Here is a 22292-nt window from a genome sequence, read left to right as displayed (position 1 = left end):
TGCAGACTCCGGTCTCTCTTCCATCACGGCCACTGTGGGTCCCCACCCTCAGGACCTCATCTGATGTTAACAATTCTCTGAAGACCATCTCCAGGTGTTGCTAACATGTGAAGGGGGTTAAGTTTCCAACCCACTGACTTCTTGATGGAGGGGACAAGAGTGGACAGGGGAGGGCAGTAAAGCCAAAGGCTTGCATAAGCATCAATAGTCTGATCTAAAAAGAAGTGTATTCAAGGAGGGTCTCCCACAAAGGAGCAGATGGGGTGAACCCCGTGAGAGTCTGGTGACCATGCCTCACCTCTTTCCTCAGGAATCATCTTGGTGGCCATGAATCCTTACAAACAGCTGCCGATATACGGGGATGCCATCATCCATGCCTACAGTGGACAGAACATGGGTGACATGGACCCACACATCTTTGCAGTCGCAGAGGAGGCCTACAAGCAGATGGCCAGGTAGTTTGCTTCCAGACTGGCCCTCCTCCGCTCTCCCAGAATTCCCTGCATTTGCTCAGCCCTCATAGTGAAAGGACGCTGTTTTGAGTTCACCTCACTAATAGGGACTGTGAGGCCGGGTGGGCGCTTTGCTGGATAGATGCAGGTGACAGGCACAGGGTAGATGGCCTGTCCAGAGACTTCCTGGTTTTGTTTCTTGGTAGTTACAAGTCAGGCCTTCATTTATGTTTTCCTGCATCATGTTTAGCTAGGGGAGGACCAACTGACTCGGCACTGTGAGATCTTTATGGTGTATGGTTTGGTTTTTATCTACTTAGGGAGGCAGAATCCACTGCCAGAGAAGCACAGATTCTAGCCACAGGTTTGGATTTTAAACTGATTATCCTCACTTTGCTTTTCATGATCCTGTAGAATTCCGATTTTGCTACTGAACATTTACATAAATCCTCCTGTAACAGAAACACCAGGTTCATATTTCCCGCATCATCTCCGTACCCTTGAGACAGCCCGAGAGATCCATGTAATCTAACTCCCAGAGTGCTCTCTGCCTCCGAGTAGGCAGTGGGCTAAGGGCAGAGCTGGGATTTGGGCCCAGATATCCTTGATTCCCTTGACTGTCTTCTTATGGTTCCATTGCCCTTGTCTGTAAGATTCTGGAGAATCAAAACACCACCCTAACTTTGTCAGACACTTGACAGTTGGCCGAGGAGTCTTCACACACGGTGGTCTCCTTGGGGTATTCCCACACTGTAGTCCATTGTCCTGCCATCATTACCCCCATCTAGCAGGAGAAACTGAGGGATGGGCTCTGCTGTGTGCCTCATAATTCCAGGTATGGCAGCTACATGGTCCTCATCTGTGAGCCAGACTCTCTAGCAGGCTCATTTCTCTTGTGGGCTTTTGACAAAGGAAGCCGTGACATAAACGAGGCATGGTTCTCCCCTACAGGGAAGCCTGGTGGGCAGTCTGAGCCTAAATTTCACCTCTTTCAAGTCGTCAGAGACTGAATGATACCCCATTCCCCTGTCCCTTCAGTGAGAGCCTTATCCACAGGGCCAAGCCAGTGCCTGGCCATCTCCTATGGAGGAGGAGTCTCTAAGTCTCAGGGATCAAGAGAAGGGGTTGTTCTCCAGTTGACAGAGCCCTCACGGAGCAACACCGCTCATGGGACATACCCACATGGCCAGATAAGGCTGGCATACCCTTCCACTCGGGCAGTCGCTCAGCCTCTAACAATGGGGGTCACGTTCCCAAAAAGGAGGGAAGGATGGATGTCTGTGCTGCACCAAGACTGCTTCCAACCATAGCACACCCTGCCTCTGGAACTTTCTGTCTGCTGAAGGCCTTTCAGAAACCCCGAAAGCACAGTCTGATGACCAGCATCCGAGGTCACAGTCTGGTCATGAACAGCGTGAGGTCAAGGACACTGAAGGACCATGCCAGGTCCAGCTTGAATCTGTGTCACTGGGATGAATGGACTGAAGACAAGCAGGCTCATGGTACACCAGCTCGGTGCTGGGCACAGCCATCTGCCTGTCTTGAGAGATGCATGTCTGGTACCTTTCTAGATTCTTTCCTCTCTTCTGAAATGAAAGGACGGGACCAGGGACTCCAGTGTCACCACAGGGTTTGTATGTAGTGTGCCCCAGGTCAACTCATGTGACCCCCGAGTTCCTGTCTCACACAACTGTGAAATTATGATAATTATGCCTTTTGAGAAGCAAAACTGGGAACATATGTGAAGTGTCCACCTAGTGTCTACCACGTAAGGAGTGCTAACAGCATGGTAGCCTTATATCACCATAGTCCTGTGGCTTGAAAAGCTTACGGTATTATTTTTAAAGTAGCTACATTATGTAACAGTGTGTAGGCTTATAGAGCACATATGTCCCCAAATATATTTTGAATCGTTGCTCCTAAAATAATGTCAGTAGGATGTGCAGAAGCTGCTAACAGGGCTTGAGGGAACTGTCCTTAGAGCCCCCTTGGAAAGCTGGTCTGAGGCTGACTAATTTCGGGACAGTTCACTCTCTCATATAAACATGGCTCTCTGTACCTAAGCTTACACTTTATATAAGCAGCGCGTTTGATACTGTGAACCTGCTGAACTCCCAGTCCTCTGGGAAGCACAGAGCCCCTGATATATGGGTTCCAGGTAAACAGAACTTCACACATGCCATGAAATCCGTTCCCTGAGGCAGGAATGTGGCCATTGTAACACAATGCTGGAAGGCTCCTGGGAAGTCTACACCTGGTTTCCTGTCTTCACACCTTGTCTTCTCCCTTGGCTGATCTTGCTCGGAATCCTTTGGTGTGGTCAATCCTAGCTATGGTTTTGACTGTGAAGCCTCCTCCTTCTAGTGAGTGCTGACCTTGGCCTTGGGAACCTCAACACAAAGGGACAAGGGATATAGCAGGAACAGTGTGTGTTCTCTGTGACCACATGTAAGAAAAAACTAGGAAGCTCACTGTTTGAACCTGTGAGACAGTTCCCTTCCAGTTTGCCAGACCTTTTTATAAACTAGGTAGATTAGATAGATAGATGATAGATAGATAGATAGATAGATAGATAGATAGATAGATAGATAGATGGATGGATGGATGGATAGATAGATAAATGGATGGATGATAGATGGATGAATGATAGTTAGATAGATAGATGATAGATAGATAGATAGATAGATAGATAGATAGATAGATAGATAGATAGATAGATAGATAGATGGATGGATGGATGATAGGGCCTTTTGTTTTGCTTTGGTTTGTTTTTGTTCTTATTGTTTCTTTGTTTGAGACAAGGTCTCATGTAGTCCAGATTGGCCTCTAACATCCTGTATAGCTGAAGATAACCTTGAACTTGAAATTCTCCTGCTTCTGCTTCCTGGGTGCACCACCATGCCTGGCTTATAGGGAGCTGACAGTCAAACCCAGGGCTTCATAGACGCTAGGCAAATGCTGTACTGGCTAAGCCACATCTCCACCCCTAATCAGTTCTTTTCCAGAGACAGGTCTTGCTACGTTGCCCAGACTGGCCTTGAACTCTGCTGACTTTCCATGGGGAAAAGTTAACGTGTCTCGGCATATCTTAATGCATCTCTTGTGTGTTGGTTTTAGGAACAATAGAAATCAATCCATAATCGTGAGTGGGGAGTCAGGAGCTGGGAAGACTGTTTCTGCACGCTACGCCATGAGGTACTTTGCCACTGTCAGCAAATCCAGCAGCAACGCCCACGTGGAGGACAAAGTCCTGGCATCCAATCCCATTACTGAGGTGGGCAATGCACCACTGCAGGAGATGCTGCGGGTTGGCGGCTCTGGGTAGCCCTGTGCATGAGCTGTGCTTGTCATGGAACTTCCTGCCTTTAAAGACCAAAGAAGCGAGTGTGGGGAGATCAGGGATGTGAGTTCTGTGGTAAGATTGGAGGAGGTGACATAGAGTGGTGAGTGCCAAAGTGTTCTCTACCTACAGCTTGGGAGGGAGGGACCCGGCGCGTGGCTTGGAAACGGAGTCTGTGGGCAGGATCTGAGCCAATGGAAGTTTATCTGCATGAAAAATGGCCAGGGCCCACCCACACTGGATGCCAGATATGGGGAGAAATCCACAGAGTCCGCTTAAAGGGCAAGGAATTTATTAGGGGATAAAAACTCACTACAGCATGGGGTCCTGGAAAGCTGAGCTATGGTCCATGCTGTTCTTCTGCCTGGTCCGTCTCAGCATCCAAAACCATGAAGGAGAGCCAGCTGCCTATGAGCATCCCAGGTCTTAAGGGTCCACAAGGCCACACCCCAGGAGCATGTACTTCAAGGTCATGAGCAGATGGAGCAGTCACCTCCTGCATCTCTAGGGGCGGTACTTCAAGGTCATAGACAGGACAGCTACCCACTACAAGGGACCCCCAGGCCAACTCTGCATACCTCACAAAATGAGAAGAGGACTGTGGAGAAAGGGCCGAGAGTGCAGCCTGTGACCCCAGAGCACGCTCCCTGGTCTCCAAATCAGAACCTTCAGAGACCTCCACTGTCTGCTTTGTTTAGACCATTGTGGGGCAATATCCAACATAATGGAAATAAGTAAGGCCCAGTCTTTAAGATCAGGACTCTGTGCTAATGGAAGCATGTTTTTAAATGGAATAACCACACAGAGAGGGAACTGAGCAAGCCTTAAGTGCACAGTAGAGGCACAGGCTGGCACATGGAAACATAGATTACCCATCCAAGAGAGTAACAGGAAGGTGGCCCAGAGGAAGTGTCATGTGACCTGCCTAGTGAATGACTGTAGAGCTATTTAAGGTTTGTGTTCCCACCAGACTATAAGTGCCATGAAAATGGGACCACATGGGTTAGGATCACTCTTGCTGACCAAGCCTGTGACTTATAGTAGGTACACATCAGATATAGGCCAACAGAAGCCATAATGATCTGGGCAAGAAGTGTAGTGTGTGTACACAAGAAAGGCCTCCCACCCGCCTGTAATCCTAGCACTTGGAAGATCGAGGCAGTAGGATGGTAAGTTTGAGGCCAGCCTGGTCATAACGAAAACTTGCTTTTAAGAAAAAGAGAGAGAAAGGAAGAAGAGGAAGAGGAGGAGGAAGAAGAGAGGACGAAGTTTCCTTCATGTGCATGTACCCACACACATACACAAAATAATTTTTAAAAGAATCACATGGATATGGGGGGCACATGCAGTCCACAACTGCAAGATGCATTAGTTCCCGTATTGCGAGGAGGGGAAGACGTGGAAAAGGAAGTCAACTTTTATGGCATTCTTTGGAAAGCAGAAATGGACCTTTCGGGCCTTGAAGCCCAGAATCCATGTTCCTTCAGACTCAGGGGAGCCAGGCTGCCCTTCCCCAGGCTGACCAGCCTCCTTGCTTGAGATAGGACTGTCCCTGATCAGCGCTCCAGTGATGCTCAATGCTGTGTTCTAGGCTGTTGGAAATGCCAAGACAACCAGAAACGACAATAGCAGTCGGTTTGGGAAATACACAGAAATCAGCTTTGACGAGAGAAATCAGATCCTTGGCGCCAATATGAGAACCTACCTCCTGGAGAAGTCCAGAGTGGTCTTTCAGGTAAGGACGAGTGTCAGGTCCCCTGTTGCCAGCTCTAAATGCGTGCATAGACTCATGAGACAACCCTCGAGGTCCTGAACAATCGGGTTTAGCTGCCTGTCCTTTGCCCTTTGGGCTCTTTATTTGTTCCTTTGGTTTTTGAGACAAGGTTTCTCCATAGAGCCCTAGCTGTTCTGGATCTCACTCTGTAGACCAGGCTAGCCTCGAACTCATACAGATTCCCCTGCCTCTGCCTCTCAAGTGCTGAGAATTAAAGAAGTGCGACACCACTGCCAAGCTTGTTTTTTTGTTTTTGTTTTTGTTTTTGTTTTTTTTAAGCAAAGGTTGATACATAGATGCGATCTTGTGTGTTGAAGAATTAAGAATAAAGGTTGCTGTTTTATAATTGGGGAGAAAAGAAAAGTCTTACAGTTTAAAAATCAAGTCTATCTTTTTCGAACACATACACTGAAGCAAGCAGAGCGGCCAGCCTGGCTTTCCTGTGGGAGGATTAGAGCTGACGGGTGGGGATGGGGAGGGAGGGAGACTTTTCTGTGATTAAAAGGGAGAAACTCCTTAAACACACTGGCCAGAGCAACCGGAAGCCTTGAGCAGCCCAATGACCTCTCAGAAGTTTCCGCTCATGAAAATCACACCATTCCTCTGCACGGGATAGTGTCATTTAATAAGGTTTTCTGGGCCTTCTGCTTGAAGATCATGTCCCACCCCCAGTTCTTACTCAGTGACAAGGATAGGCAGCTGTGAGCTGGCCAGAGGAAGCCAGGTCCATCCCCAGGGATTCAGCCATCCAGACTGGCATCTAGCGGCTGGCCTCAAGTTGAAACCCTGGCATTTCATTGGTTAAAGGGTTGGTGTAATCTGGGACCTTTTCTTCCTTTTGCAGTCAGAAAACGAGCGGAACTACCACATCTTCTATCAGCTGTGTGCATGCGCACAGCAGTCAGAATTGAAACACCTGAAACTAGGTATGTGAGGGGGGGGTGCGGCTGAAAGGGTTCTTTTCTGAAGGCCTTTAAATTTTTAGTTTATTATAACACAACTTAAAGAACTATTTTCTCTAAAAACATAGGATGGGCTTTAGAGCTGAAAGGAATGCATTGGGAAAATCAATTGGGCCAGCTGTGGCACATACATTGATAGTCTTAACACTCAGAAAGCAGAGGCACAAGGATCACCACAAGTTCAAGGCTACCTAGGACTACAGAATATAATGCTGCCAGGGGGAAAAAAGGAAAGAAAGAAAAGAGAAAGGACTAGGAATATGTATACTATATTATTCTTAATAATTTATTTTTATTTTATGTTCATTAGTGTTTTGCCTGCATGTATGTCTGTGTAAGGGTGTCAGAAGCCCTGAAACTTGAGTTACAGACAGGTGTGAGCTGCCATATGGGTGCTGGGAATTGAACCCTGGTCTTCTGGAAGAGCAGCCAATATATCTCAGTCGAGTGCCCACCCAGCATGCATGAAGCCCCAGGTTCAGTCCCCTGCCCTGCAAATACCAGGCATGGTGTACATGCCTGTAATCCCAGGAGAGGTGGAAACAGGAGTGTTAGGAACTAAAACTTTCGCTCAGTCCGGCTTTTAAACCCCTGCTTTGCTGTCAAATGTGGGACCCTGAGTGACGCCTTCGATTTCCTGATTCTCAGATTGCAAAATGTTTGATAGTGCCCATTAAATATGAACTTCCTTTCCTGCTCCTTCCTTCTCCCCACCCCCAGCTTTCTCCCTCTCTCGGACAGGATTTTATGATGTCGTCCGAGAGGCTAGCCTTGAACTTAGTTCTGGGAAGTAGAGGAAAGCCACCATGCCTGGCCTTTTCTTATTTCTGATGGCCATGTATGTCCAGATTTCTGAGCTGTGGGTGGAATTAATTGTCTTTTCTGCCCCAGGGAGCGCTGAAGAGTTCAACTACACGAGAATGGGAGGTAGCACTGTCATTGAAGGTGTAAATGACAGGGATGACATGCTGGAGACTCGAAAGACCTTCACACTACTGGGTAAGTGACATCATGCTAACCAAGGAAGTGCACACACTCAGGGCATAGAAGAACATGGCTGGGGAGCTGGAGAGCTGGCTCAGTGCTTAAGAGCACTGGCTGTTCTTCCAGAGGACCGAGGTTTGATGCCCAGCACCCAGGTGGCAGCTCACAGCCACTTCTAACTCCGGTTCCAGAGAATCAGAGTTGTCTCCTGAACTCCGAGGGCACGGCCAACACTCGTACACATAAAATAAGTCAAATTTTAAGATAAAGAACACGATCAGGGGACACTGACCTGGCTCTCTCCAGCGCCAGCCCTGCACACAATCCTAAAGTCATAGACACGGTTCCCAGCATTATACAAGGAAGCAAAGACCATTGATCTGCCACCTACTAGGGCTGCTAATGGCCAGGGCCACCACTGTAGTGTGTGAGGTGTCAAATGCCGCAGCCAGTGACAGGGACGGAATCTGCTGTTTCCAATGAGCTTGCTACTCAAGGCTGTTGCCTGCTGGTTGCTCTTTCCTCGCATTGCCTGGGCACCGCCATGTTAGACACACAGAGATAGATGGTTGCCCCCGTTCCTGCCATCTGCTGCCCTTCCCTTCCCTCCCTGCCATGAACCGGCCACTGTGACCCTTGGTCTCTGTCAACAAGTCCACACCTCAGGCTCCAGGGACGAGACCTGGCACGCTCCTTCCCTGGCGTCTGATATTGGGGTGACTTTGTCTGGGGAAACCTCGTGACCTACCGAGGTTTAAAATTCGTCCACATACAGTGCTGGTGAGGCTGCATGTTTTGTCTCTGAAAGGCCTGGTGGCCAAGAGATTCGGCTAAAGACCACAGCATGCCAGCGGGGGGCTCCAGGCTCTGCGGTTCCTTTCCTTTTCTCGGTCATTTATGTGTCACTTGTCAAATCAACCACCTGCAGGTTCTCCAGGCTCACCTGTCATTCAACTCCCAGGCTCGTGAACTGAAATCCTCTGTGTGTTTATGGGCTGGTATCTTTCATCTTGGGAGCAGCGAAGGTTTTTTTGTTTTGTTTTTTAACTTTGTTTATTCTTTGTGCTGTTCATATCATGCATCTTGATCCTATCCTTCTCCCTGTCCGTTTGTATCTGTCCTCTGCCCCTTCCACCCCCGCCCCCAAATAAAACAAAATAAAATTTAAGAAAATAGAAAAAAAGAAAAGAAAAGAAAAGAAAAGAAAAGAAAAGAAAAGAAAAGAAAAGAAAAGAAAAGAAAAGAAAAGAAAAATCTCATCGTAGAAGCTGTAGTGTGACACAGTGGGTCACACAGTAAACCCTTTAGTCCACACATCTTTACTTGCCAGTGTTCACTGCAAAGAGTCATTGGTCTGGTTCGAGGCCTCTGGTTTCTGCTACACCATCCATGCTGGGTCCTCACTGGGGCTCCTCCTGGATATCCTGTTGCTGTCCTGTGTCATGGAGATTTCTGTAGCTTTGGGTCTGCAGGATCGGTTCCCTTCACTGCTCCAGCAGATCCTAGATGGGATGGATGTTGGGGTGAGTCAACTCATAGCCCTGGTTCTGGGCCTGTGGGTAGCAAAGCAGGGAAGATTTGCAGGGTCTTGGGATCCTTTAGGAATCTGACCTTGATGATCCAGCACTCCAAGGTTCCCTCCACAGAAAGCTTAGGTGGCATCAGCTGCTCTTCTGTGGCACTCAGGGCCTAGTGTTTTGCTGGGTAGCAGGGATGGTGCTGGCCTCCATTCTGCTCTCCCTCCAGCATGGACCACGGAACGTGGACAGTGATGGGAGGGCCCCAGCATCTCCTCATGCTCACAGATTGCCACAATCACGCATGACTGCATCCCGATCAGCACAGCCCACTTCACAGCTGGCAGCTAGACACATGGTCCTCCTAGCAGCTGGCTTGGTTTATTTTTGGCACCAGAAAACCGGCCAATTCCCTCTCTGTGTATTCCACATGTATCAGTCAAGATCCCAGGGGTAGTATATGGCAACGTCAAGACAGGACCAGAGAGGGAGAGTTTATGAAAGAACCAACACAGAGAATGTGACTGAGGTCCAGAGAAGCTTCCACAGACAGCAGGGACCCAGGAAGAGTGGCAGAACTGTTCTTTGCTTCTGCCTGTTCAGACTCATTGTTGTTCTGTGAGCCTGAGAGGAGACTTAGGTAAACTCAGTGCCAGGCCAGGAACAGAGACCTCTGTCTGGGAGGCCACACAGCCAAGCAGAGGGCCACACTGCTCCGAAGAGCCAGGGAGGACATGCTCAGAGCTTCCTTCTCTGGCTCTGCCTTCTGCTCATCCTTCTCTTTCCTCTCATTCTGCTCTTCCTATTGGTCCTCCTCCTCTTCCTCCTCTTCCTGCCCCTTCTCCTCCTCCTTTATCTCCTTCCAAAGCTCTCCACTGAGCAGACCCAGCCAGAGACCCAAGGACACAAGAGCCCATTGCCTTGGTCCACAGTGGTTTGTCTGTGGGGCCTGGGGGCAAATGATGGAATCTTTGCATCATTTCATCTTAAGAAGGATTCTAGGAACTCATGAGCAAAGAGAAAGGAAAATCTTTAAAATGAAGTGTAGAAACTACACCAGAGCCTAGACTCCTTGGAACCTGACTTAAAATAGCTGCTTAGATCGTTGTTTTTATTTTCATTGTTGTTGTTTTGTTCTGGGGTTTGTTGTTTTTCTTTGAGATGGGGTCTTAGGTAACCTAGTCTGGCCTCACACTTGCTGTGTAGGATGGTCTTGACCTTCTAACCCTCCCGCCCCCACCTCCTGAATTACAGGAATATTCTAAAACACCTGGCCTGTGGGATGCTGGGAATCAAGTCCAGGGCCCCTTGTGTGCTAGGCAATCACTCTACCAACTAAGCTATACCCTTAGCCCGAGATAGACATTGAACTCGCCAGCAGCCCAGGAGAGGGGAGGCCACACTGCAGCATTCTTTGTAAGGGAGGAACTGGGAACAGCTTGTCATTAAGCCCACCTCACATCCCTGCCCATGACAAGCCCACCTCACACCCCATCCCATGACAAGCCCACCTCACACCCCATCCCATGACAAGCCCACCTCACACCCCGTCCCATGACAAGCCCACCTCACACCCCATCCCATGACAAGCCCACCTCACACCCCTGTCCCATGGCAAGCCCACCTCACACCCCATCCCATGACAAGCCCACCTCACACCCCGTCCCATGACAAGCCCACCTCACACCCCATCCCATGACAAGCCCACCTCACACCCCATCCCATGACAAGCCCACCTCACACCCCATCCCATGACAAGCCCACCTCACACCCCATCCCATGACAAGCCCACCTCACACCCCTGTCCCATGACAAGTCCACCTCACACCCCATCCCATGACAAGCCCACCTCACACCCCATCCCATGACAAGCTCACTTCACACCCCATCCCATGACAAGCCCACCTCACACCCCATCCCATGACAAGCCCACCTCACACCCCATCCCATGACAAGCCCACCTCACACCCCTGCCCCATGACAAGCCCACCTCACACTCCATCCCATGACAAGCCTGCCTCACACCCCTGTCCCATGACAAGCCCACCTCACACCCCATCCCATGACAAGCCCACCTCACACCCCATCCCATGACAAGCCCACCTCACACCCCATCCCATGACAAGTCCACTTCACACCCCATCCCATGACAAGCCCACCTCACACCTATCCCATGACAAGCCCACCTCACACCCCATCCCATGACAAGCCCACCTCACACCCCTGTCCCATGACAAGCCCACCTCACACCCCTGCCCCATGACAAGCCCACCTCACACCCCTGCCCATGACAAGCCCACTTCACACCTCTGTCCCATGGCAAGCCCACCTCACACCCCATCCCATGACAAGCCCACCTCACACCCCGTCCCATGACAAGCCCACCTCACACCCCATCCCATGACAAGCCCACCTCACACCCCATCCCATGACAAGCCCACCTCACACCCCATCCCATGACAAGCCCACCTCACACCCCTGTCCCAGTCCTGGCACCGGAACTGGAGAGTCTTGGAAGAATCCTGGTGCTGTATTGCAAAGCACAGAAGAATAGCAGTGCCCTGACTCGGGGAACGTTTGCTTTCAGGTTTCAAGGAAGATTTTCAGATGGATGTTTTCAAGATCCTCGCTGCTATCCTACATCTGGGTAATGTGCAGGTCACCACCATGGGCAACGAGAGGTCTTCAGTCAGTGTAAGAGCCATGTTCACTTTGCTCTTCCTGGGTGCGAAGGTCAATGGTACAGCTCATGGCTCACTGGCCTTCATGGACGAGCACCAGCCATGGTTGGACCTGCCAGGCAGACTGGTTTAGCAGGAACGAGGAAGAAAGCTTACTCGGTTGTCACAGTGCGTGTGTGTGTGTGTGTGTGTGTGTGTGTGTGTGTGTGTGTGTGCACGCTATATGTTCTTTTATTCGACAACTATTTATGGAGCTTGCCATGTGCCAGGGGTTGTTGTAAGCTCTGTAAAGCAACATCAAACCAAAGAAGCCCTGACCTTGCAGGAGGTGTGATGTGCAGAGAGTAAGGAAGCCTACCAAAGGCTGAGGGTAGGTAGCCAGTTTCTGTCCTCCTCACAGCTCTGCCGTTCTCCTGGTGACCAGGTGACCAGGATGTACTTCTCCCTTCCCCTCCCCCACCTCTCAGACTCTCTGCCCCTCCCACCAGCGTCCGGACCTCACACAGTTTGCCAGTCCTCAGATGACTCGGATATTGGGAAAGCTGTGTATAATGTCGTTACGACTCCCTCAAAGAAGCTGGCCTCTGACCTTTTCCTCTCAAACTCCCACAGAGTAAACATGGTTCCCACCCCACAGACACGGTCACACTGAGCTCTGTCGTGCCAGGTTTGCCATGGAGGCGGTATCTTGGAGAAGGAAGAATTCTAAGACTTTTTAAAAAAAGATTTGTTTTTATTTTATGTGCATGAGTGTTTTGCTTGCATGTATGTCTGTGTACGCTTTGCATGCCCGGTGCCCCAGGAGACCAGAAAGGGTGTCAGATCCCCTGGAACTGGAGTTACAGACAGTTACGAGTTGCTGTGTGTGGGTGCTGGGGCTCAGACCTGGATTCTCAGGAAGAGCAACCAGTGCTCTTCACCGCTGCCTGCGCCTTTTCTCAAGCCCCAGTTTAGAACTTTAGACTTTAGAAAAGGTGAAGCTTATAATGATTGGTCCTGGCTTTGGTACAACGTACAACTCGTTTATCTCAGGAGCTTAGAACACCAGACAAGCTGAGCTTCGGTGAAGCTCCCCTCTGAAGTCAGCAGGCTGCCGCCTCTGCGCATCTCCTGCCCAGCATCTCCTGCCCAGCCGCCCCTCTAATGATGCTTTTTACTGCAAGGCTTTGGTCCCTTCTTAGACAAGGGCTCTGCCAACCCCTTCCCCAGAGAGGAGGTCTGGCTAGGCCAGAAGGAAGTATTGAGTTGGTGTGGTAGCTGTCGAAAGGGTATGTGTGTGTGCAGGGTGGGGAGCAGGGAGGAGGTGGCAGGACCGTTTGGGGTTTAGATTTCTTTTTTTCCTCCACTCTCTGGGCATTTAAAGGGCAGTCACGGTGTGAGATTCTGCCTGCCTTGGGAGAAAGGTTGTCATTCAGTCACATGGACTCACACTCCCTGGCCAAGTGACAAGAGCCGGAGGCGGTGCAGGCTGGCTAAAGGCAAATACCATCCCCTGACGCCCGCTGCAGGCCAGTAGGGCATCTCTCATGTCCAGACTCAAGAGAAAAAAGTCGTTTTGTGTGTCGGGAGAGTCTCCCACCAGCCCTGAGGCTGGAGACTCCCACCAAGTCCGTCTGGTGGCAATACCTAGGCATCTTTCAGGGATGATCACTTAGGGGCCACCTTAGGTGGGGTAGGGTTGGTACACAATCCTTTGCTAACCAGAGTGTGGCTGAAGAATGGAGGGGGCAGCATGGATATCTCACACACCTTCTCCTCTCTTGCACAGGGGCCTTGGCTGGATGGGGCAGTATTAACTATGGGTGGCTGGGTGGTTCTGACAGGGTTTGTGTTTGTCTCTTGAAGGAGGACGACAGGCACCTGATGGTGTTCTGTGAGCTCTTGGGCCTGGAGACGAGCAAAGTGGCCCAGTGGCTGTGCAATAGAAAAATTGTGACCGCCTCGGAGACGGTGGTCAAGCCCATGACCAGGCCTCAGGCCATCAATGCCAGGGATGCACTGGCCAAAAAGATCTACGCTCACCTGTTCGACTTCATTGTAGAGAGAATCAACCAGGCACTGGACTTCTCAGGCAAGCAGCACACTTTTATTGGTGTTTTGGACATTTATGGGTAAGATTCTCTTCTGTGTGCCCGCCTTTCCTCATTGAAATGTCAAATGCCCTGTTATTTTTTAGGTTGCTTCTTTCCACTTGTTTTGCGTGATTTGAAGATGATTTTTTTTTTCTTCTGTGTTTCACGTAGAGATGTTAAGTACAGCTCTTGGGTCATAGTGTCCTTTCTGTAGAGAGCGTTAAATAAATGACGAACAAGGGCTAGGTAGGGCGCTTTCTCAGCGGGTAAAGCACTTGCTATAGGAACATGCATTGGGATCCCAACACCCACATGAAAGGCCAGGCTCAGCAGAGCACGGGGAAGGCAGAGGAAGGCCGGCCTAGCTCAACAGATGGGTTCTGCATTCAGCTAGAGACCCTGTCTCAAAAAAATAGGTTGCGAGCCACAGAGGGAGATACCTAACATCAGCCTACGTCCTCTACGTGTGCACACAGATGAGCACATACATACACATACATGAGCACACATATACAATAAATGCTAACGTGATGGTGGCCAGCAAACCTCACTGGGTAAACCGTTCCTGTGGTAAGTGGTTTCTCAGTCCTCCTGGAAGCACCCCCACTTTAGAGATGTAACAACCAAGGTTTGGGAAATTAAGCTCTTCACAGCTGGTCCTGTGGCAGGAGGCTGTGGTCTCTCCTTCCATCCCCTGCAGGTCGGTGAGCTGCAGAGCCCTGTTCCCCAGGGAAATGCCAGTTAGGGTAGGGTAGCATAGCATCCTCCCAGTCTGCCTGGCCTGCCGCCTCCTGCCCTCCCACACCGACATTCCTGTCCTCTCCTGGGTGATCAGGGCTCTGGTTCACCCCACCCCTCCTTCAGTCACTCCACCCCTCCTTCATACAACACAACGCTTGGGCCACCTTGGAGTGGTTTCATCCCTCTCCCTGCCCCGTCCTGCTGCGGAGGGACCCCAAGGAGCTTTCTGGCTGTTAGCAACTGGCCTCTCACGTCCCAGTTTCTGCCAGTCTCCAGGACCACACACGGAAGACTGATCCCATGAAAGGCATTGTGGTTTCCACCAGCTGGGGTCTTGCCCACACAGAGGGAAGGGCCTGGGCCTTCACACTCCTGCCGCTGCCCACAGAGAGAAAGAGCAGAGGGCAGAGGGATGCGGGGCAGCACTTTGTCCTTGAACTTTCACCCAGGTAGAAAGCCTGCAGCTGTTCCTACACCTGTTCCAGGTAAAATGAGATACTCAAGGGAGTGGCTATTTAATGTAGGTCTTTAGTGACTACTCATGGCTCGCAATGAAAGCATACCAATAGTTTGAAAATGCTGACACATTACTGGGATAGGCTAGTAAATTATTTACCCTATCTTAGCCCAAGAAACAATTTGAGTAACCAGTGAAAAAAATTGAAAAAAAAAAATTAGCAGCCTGGTTTAAAATTCTTACATTAAGGTGGGAAGTGATTGTTGTATTTTCTTGAACTTGCCTTTAAAAATAACAGACTTTTTACTTTAGGAGTGTATTTCTTCATATTTTTAAAGATGTATGTTATTTTTATAAGTGTGTGTGTGTGTGTGTGTGTGTGTGTGTGTGTGTGTGTGTAGGTTTGTGCATGTGTGAGTGCTGATGCCCATTGGGACCAGAAGAGGGCGTCAGATCCCCTGGCGTGGAGTTACAGGCAGTTGTGAGCCACCCGACATGGGCCCCAGGGACTGAGCTCTGTCCCCTGCAAGAACAGTGCAGTCTTAACTGCAGAGCCATCTCCCTGGCCCCTTATTTTATACTTTTATCTAACCAATAAGTACTTGCCAGGTACTGTGTGATGAAAGGACCTTGACCTCTGCGACTTCATTTTTCTGGTGAAGGAGGCAAGGAAGGAGGCAGGGTGCCTCTTGTGAGAAGAATAAAGGGTGTGTGTGTGTGTGTGTGTCTGTCTGTCTGTCTGTCTGTGTCTGTATGTATGTATCTGTGTGTGTTTGTCTATGTGTGTATGTGTGTATGTGTGTGTGTCTATGTGTGTATGTGTATGTGTGTGTGTCTGTCTGTGTGTGTCTGTATGTATGTATCTGTGTGTGTTTGTCTATGTGTGTATATGTGTATGTGTGTGTGTCTGTCTATGTGTGTGTGTGTATGTGTGTGTGTGTCTGTCTGTCTGTGTCTGTGTCTGTATGTATGTATCTGTGTGTGTCTGTCTACATGTGTATATGTGTATGTATGTGTCTGTGTGTGTGTATGTATGTGTGTGTCTGTGTGTAGCGTAAGTAGGGGTAAAGACAGAGGAAGAAAAATGGGTGAGTAGCAGGATAGAAGAGGGGGTTCAGATCCACAGAGTTCCAGAAAAGAACTGTAAAGAAGAATTTGGATTTTGCAGCTAAGTGGCCTATTACATGATAAGAGTATCCGCAGATTGAAAAACTTGTTAGAGTCCATTAAAATTTCTAGAGTAAACTCTTCTACAGCGGTTATAAAAATGGTGCATGGATTCATGGCTCCCCTCTAAGTGGCAGGTTTGTGCCAAGGGTGACTCCTCCTCCAGTCTCTGGCCTCTGTGTTCATCCGGGTCTTAGCATATCCTGTGGCTCCTGAGGGAACTGAGCTCAGCTTAACCGGAATGGCAATGGCTGGCGGGAAAGTTAGCACCCTTGAACATAGCTAAAACTACAGCTGGGAGCTTTGAGGTTCAAAGTGAAGGATGATTTCTGATGCCCTGGCCTGCCCTGTGTTTATGTTCTTTGGACCAAGGTTGGAAGTGACTGGGTCTGAGGTTAGACCTCTGGGCTAAGCTCTCCAGCACTCCAGCTGCACAGTTTTTAGAGCTCTGAGGACCTCTCCTGCAGGACTATCGGGAAAGTCATTTGGAAGAAGTCCCTGAGGCACTTTGAGTCTTAGGTCCTGGTCCCGATGCAAGCCATTGTCACAGACTTCAGCCCACAGTGCCCAAAAAGTATCATCATCTGACACTCTGCCCTATTATGGGAAGCCATGCTCTGGGCCCTGGCCTGAGGTGCCTCCAGGTCCAAGCCAGACTCCACTTCAGGCGCTCTAAAAATGATGCAAAAAGCTGGTACAGTCAGCTTTCAGTCACCCTAGACCATCCAGGAACCTCTGGTGGGGTTGGCAGTGACCCCATAGGACCAGAGCCATGGGGGGAAAGCCTTGAGCAGGGGGAAGAGGGTGGAGGACGGGGACTCAAGCGGCCTTTTGGGCACCATTTGCTGCCTCTGGAACTCTGACCCTCATGTGTAACAATGAAGTCACACTCATCCTCCACCTGAGGCAGAGTTAGAGCAAAGAGAGGTGGGGCGTACAATGGCAGGCATCTCTCCGGGCTTCCTCCCAGCAGGGCGCTCACCTGACCAGGCAAAGGATTTAGTGTACACCATAGCAAAGCACACACTGCTGTGTCCTCTGGAGAATCAGCTCTTGGGAAACCCTGGCCTGGCTTCATCCGTGGCCACAGCTGGCAAGAGCTAAGTGAGGCTGTTCTTAAGACAATCCTGTTTGTCACAGGACCCAAGGGGTTCACTGCTGTGCAATAATAACCAGCCAATCCCCCACTGCTGTCTCCTGCCGGGCTGCTCCAGGCTCTGGAGTTTACAACTCCCTGGTAACCCTGGAGACCGCTATTAAAGCCTGAAAACAAGGCGGGGATGTGTGTGTGGCTTCCTGCTGGGCTGAGGTGTGAAGTGACCTCGGAGTTTTGTTCCAGGAACTCTGAAAGCCAGCCTTGGGAAAGCAGAATTGGCCTGTGTGTCTTCTCCATGGGCAGGGAGAAGGGAGAGATGCGTCTCCGGGTCTCCGATGGAAAGCTCAGGCGTCACTGCCAGCCCGGCTCAGTTTACTTACTCTCGGGTATTTCCCTTTCTGCAGAGCAAGGCCAGTGATGCTGACACCCGTGTTCTCCAGATTAACCGATACACCCCATGTGTCAGGCCTACCGTAATGCCTGGCTTAGGGAAGGTGAATCATGTACAGTCAGATTCCTTCCAGGGAACAAGCAGGGTGGGAAAGGGCAGTTTGTCAGCTGACTCTGCCTGCCAGTTTAGCAGGGACCAGTCACTTTGAAGTGGTTTAAACTTGCCGACAGCATAGCAAGCCTCTTAAGCTATGGAATCGTTAAAAAAAAACCCAACTGCTAAGCTATAATGAACGTCTGGGTCCTGTGCTTGCTTTCATTTTAATTTGTTCCACTGTGTTTCAGTTTTGAGACCTTTGATGTCAACAGCTTTGAACAGTTCTGCATCAATTATGCTAACGAAAAGCTGCAGCAGCAGTTTAACCTGGTAGGTGACGCGTTGGGGGGGGGGGGGGGGGGTGCGGGGAGGCAGGCGCAGTCCTGATCCCTGACTCAAGGCTGCATGCATCCCTGGAGAGATAGATAGATCTGTACAGGGAGTTCCTGTGCCACCCAGTGGTTGTTTCTTGAAACTGCAGCCCCATCTTCGGCTTCTTTTTTGAGCCAACTTAGGACCTTTTTCCTCCCCTTCTGTAACTTGTTTCCTTCATCCTCTGGGAGGAGCCCGAACCAGGTCCCAGGGAAGCCTCCTTGACACCCTGAACTCTGATATAGGTTTTGCCCACTGACTACATAGCCAGTATGCTCTGTGGTTGTCCTGCCCTGGCTGAGCTGCTCCAGGCTGAGGAGGCTGGTTCTGTTCCCAGAGAGCAGCCCACAGCCCCAGCAAAAAAGACTCAGGGAGCTGTGTTGGTGGTGGCCCATGGTGGCCCAGGCCTGACACACCAGGAGTAGAGAATCCACTCAGGCCAGGCCCACGGGAGAAGCTTGGTGGCCTTGTCCCTGGGAAGGGCGGGCCAGTCTTCCAGGGTCAGACCTCCATCTGCATCTTTCAGGCTTGATCCTGCCCTTCATATATACTCTCTTTGATGTTATTTAATTTCCGATTTATCTCTGGGATCCCCAGCACGTCTTTAAACTTGAGCAAGAAGAATACATGAAGGAAGACATCCCTTGGACTCTGATAGACTTCTATGACAATCAACCTGTTATTGACCTGATTGAAGCAAAAATGGGCATTTTGGAGTTGCTGGACGAAGAATGCTTGGTAACGTTCAAAATGACCGGCTTCACCCACACACCGCAGAGTAAAAGTCGGGACAGCTTACCCATTTGGTTGGCTATTAACTCTGAGATACTAATGTGGACCTGGCACCCTGGTCCCTTAGCACACTTTTACCCTTGAGTATGAATGAAAAAACACGTGAGGAGATGTCACTCCTAGGCGTGGTGGAGAGAAGGTTTATTGTAGATGTGAGGGAAAGAACAGCCAGAGGCTTCTGGAAGGGTCCAGACTGAATTGGGTCGTGGGAGGAAGAGGGGGGGGGGCAAGAGGGGAAAAGAAGAGAGAGTCCGGCAAGAAAGGAGCCAAGGACCAAAAGGCTAAGAGGCCAAGACCACGTGACCAAGATGGCTGTGTTATATAGAGAAGAGCGGGGGGGGGGGGGGGGGGGGGGGGGGGGGGGGGGGGGGGGGGGCCGGAGAGGGGGAGGGTATGCCAGCCAGGATGACCCTGTAACAGATGCTAGTGAGCAGAGACTGAGGGAGACCGCTGAGCAGAGTCCACACGGATAAGGTAAATAGACACCTCAGTTAGCCGTCTGCCCTGAGTCTGAGACCTCACAGGGTCTCATGCACAATCCCCAGGGTCACATCCAGCAGTCAGGTGTCTCTGAGGCCAGCATGTCGTGGGGTGTCCGGGCACACAGTGAAGGGCTCCACCCTGCGTTAACTGCTAACCGATGACATAGTTTCCTTCTTCCTGGTTCTTGTGAGTCACCAGGAGAGGGAGCGAACAGTCAACACCATCGATTCCAGAGAGTCTCTAGGAGTTGTCTTGTTATTTTTGCCCGTTGGGAGGAGCAACCGGAAGGAGGACCAGCCAGCAGTGTGCCTGCCCCAAGAACAGATAACCCCCAGGACAGCGTGAATGGGCTTCGGACAGTAACTTCTGACACTGGAGCAGCCATTTTCCCCCCAAAGACTTATTTGCTTAAAAAATAATGATACAATATGTCAGGTCCAAAAGAAAGAGCTAACCGCGGTGCCTGCCTATTAGCAAACGGCTTTCGGGCCTCCAGGCTCTCTCAGCTCCTCTCATCCTGTCCTCTGGCCTAAACCTCTCCAGCTGGGGGGGGGGCTGCCCTTCCCCCAGCTTCTCCTTCCCTTATTACCCTGCCAGCTCTCATGGCCCCCTCTCCCTTAGGCCTCCTTTGGCTTCCTTTCTTCTCCCCCCCTCCCACCTCCTCTCATGGCCAGGTTCCGTCTGCTGGCCGTGTTCAGTCCACTACTTTCTCCCCGCTGCTCTGGACTCTTCCAGATGCCTCTGGCTGTTCTCTCCCTCATAGCTACAATAAAAAACCTTCCCCTCAACTGTCCCTTGGATCCATCGTGTCTGCATTTCTGTACTGCTTCTGGGTGGCTCCTTCCTGGAATTCTTGGTTCCACGGTTCTTCCTGATCATTTTTCCAAGTACCATCTGTGCACCAGCTGTGGCAGGCATCCAGCTGGTGTTCTGGAATGTTCTAGAGGCAAGAGTGTAGAGGACAAGGTAGACTCTAAGTTTTTGTAAATACTGAAGTCTCTCCTAAGGTGACCTAGATGTCATTGAGACTCAATGGGGTATAGAATTCACTCTGTTTGGGTTGAATTTAACCAGTAGGGTTTAAATGCCAGCATTAAAAACAGGGTTTCCAGGAGCTTAGCTGGATCTTGGTCCTGGGAGGCAGAAAAGCATATATATATATATATATATATATATATATATATTTTTTTTTTTTTTTTTCATTCCCTGGGATGGGGTAGGGAAGACACACACCTGGTTCTGTCCTTCCCATCACTCAGAGTCGAGTCAGGCTCCCTCTCTCCTTGAACTGTGAGGCTTCTGTGAGAAGAAGAATAAAATGCTGCCTATTCTGTGTTACACACACCTTTATTCCTAAGTCATGACATGACCATTTCCCTTCTAAAGGGACATCGGCATAGCCATTTAAATACTGTAGTAAATATTTCATATATTACCACAATTATTACCTGTCCATAATAAAAGGTAGCTGTCTATAAAGTTTAAGGTCAGATGAACGCTCGGAGGGAGAAGCGCCTCTGACTTGGAGGGGCTCCCTGAGGGAGCGGACGGCCTTGGTACCCCAAAGTCAGCCTCTTCCCCCACTTCAGTAATCTATCACCTTGTGTCCTCACGTGTGTTGTTCTCTGCCTCCTCCTCCAGTTGCCTCATGGAACTGATGAAAACTGGCTTCAGAAGCTGTACAACAATTTTGTCAACAAGAATGCTCTATTCGAAAAGCCTAGAATGTCCAACACATCCTTTGTCATCCAGCACTTCGCTGACAAGGTACAGTGAAGAGCAATGCGCCCTATCCAGGACGGGGTGTCTCTGCTGGGGTTGGGCTCAAGTCCCACTCAGGGGGACTGGGGAGAGAAGACAGTAAAGTGCTCGCCCTATGAGCATGAGGACCCCAGTTCAATCCCCAGAACCCTGTTTTGTTTTGTTTAAATGCAGGCATGGTGCCGCATAGCTGCAGTCCCATCAACCCTAGGGAATTAGGGACCGATGGATCCCTGGGGCTCAGAGGCATCTGGAGAAGTCCAGAGCAGAGAGCGAAAGAAGCAGACTGGACAAGGGGCCAGAGCTAACTTCCGGAGAAGGGAGACTAGCAGGAGAAAGGAGTGGAGAAAGCAATGGAGTAGCAAGAGAACGGGAAGAGTGAGAGAGCAAGAGAAAGAGAAGAGATTGTAGAGAACAGCTCGGGGAGGGAAGCCTGGGAGCTGGAGCAGGCCTGGGAGCTGGGGGAGGGGGGAGGGAGGGGCGAGGATGCTAGCCTGGGAGCCTTGAAATGTGTAACAAGTACTTGTGAGTGGGGACTGAGAGAGCCTGGAGCAGCAGGGGCTTTGATATGCTGATAGCTGCCTTAGGTGTGTGTCAACGGAGCCAGGTGCCCCTTCTGCCAGAAGCAAGAAGAATTTCTTCTCTGAGGGGACAGGAACACGTTTCATGAGTTCCTGAGGAATGTTGGCTTTTATCTAACCACCAGAAATCCTTCTGTAGTACACACACACACACACACACACACACACACACACACACACACACACAGGGGGCCTGGGAATATAGCTCAGGGGCATGTAAAGGAAGAGGTGAGCTTGTAGCTGATGCTGTGGGCCCTGGCTTCTCTCTGCACAGGTGGAGTACCAGTGTGAAGGGTTCCTGGAGAAGAACAGAGACACTGTCTATGACATGCTGGTTGAAACCCTCAGAGCAAGCAAGGTTGGCAGGGGCCTCCCGGGGCACAGGCTGCGACTCATTGTGCAGCAGACGACACAGGAAGGGTGGGGCTGGAGAGAGAGGAGCCGCTGGGTAACAGCGGCTCACAGCAGCTCTTTTCATTGCATTCTTTTTCACGGCTGAATAGGATTCCAGTGTGTGCACGTACCACATTGTGTTTGTCTTAGAGCTGGAGGTAAAGTGCATTGTAGTATCTG

General features: G+C 50.2%; 1 protein-coding gene across 1 annotated transcript in view; it reads left to right on the top strand.

Annotated features, from left to right (window-relative positions):
- Myo5c (myosin VC) overlaps positions 1-22292 on the top strand; it is a 76268-nt gene that overhangs the window by 13770 nt on the left and 40206 nt on the right. The window contains exons 4-14 of the mRNA XM_028865137.2: positions 311-455; positions 3570-3726; positions 5384-5527; positions 6411-6492; positions 7420-7527; positions 11617-11723; positions 13556-13821; positions 17979-18060; positions 18700-18840; positions 21019-21144; positions 21994-22077. Of these exons, the coding sequence (XP_028720970.1) occupies positions 311-455; positions 3570-3726; positions 5384-5527; positions 6411-6492; positions 7420-7527; positions 11617-11723; positions 13556-13821; positions 17979-18060; positions 18700-18840; positions 21019-21144; positions 21994-22077 (1442 nt within the window). The remainder of the gene's footprint in view (positions 1-310; positions 456-3569; positions 3727-5383; positions 5528-6410; positions 6493-7419; positions 7528-11616; positions 11724-13555; positions 13822-17978; positions 18061-18699; positions 18841-21018; positions 21145-21993; positions 22078-22292) is intronic.

This window comes from Peromyscus leucopus, chromosome 14 (assembly GCF_004664715.2).
Source record: "Peromyscus leucopus breed LL Stock chromosome 14, UCI_PerLeu_2.1, whole genome shotgun sequence".
NCBI lineage: Eukaryota > Metazoa > Chordata > Mammalia > Rodentia > Cricetidae > Peromyscus > Peromyscus leucopus.
The sequence above is the reverse complement of the archived record's forward strand: the minus strand, read 5'-3'. Positions and strand labels throughout refer to the sequence as shown.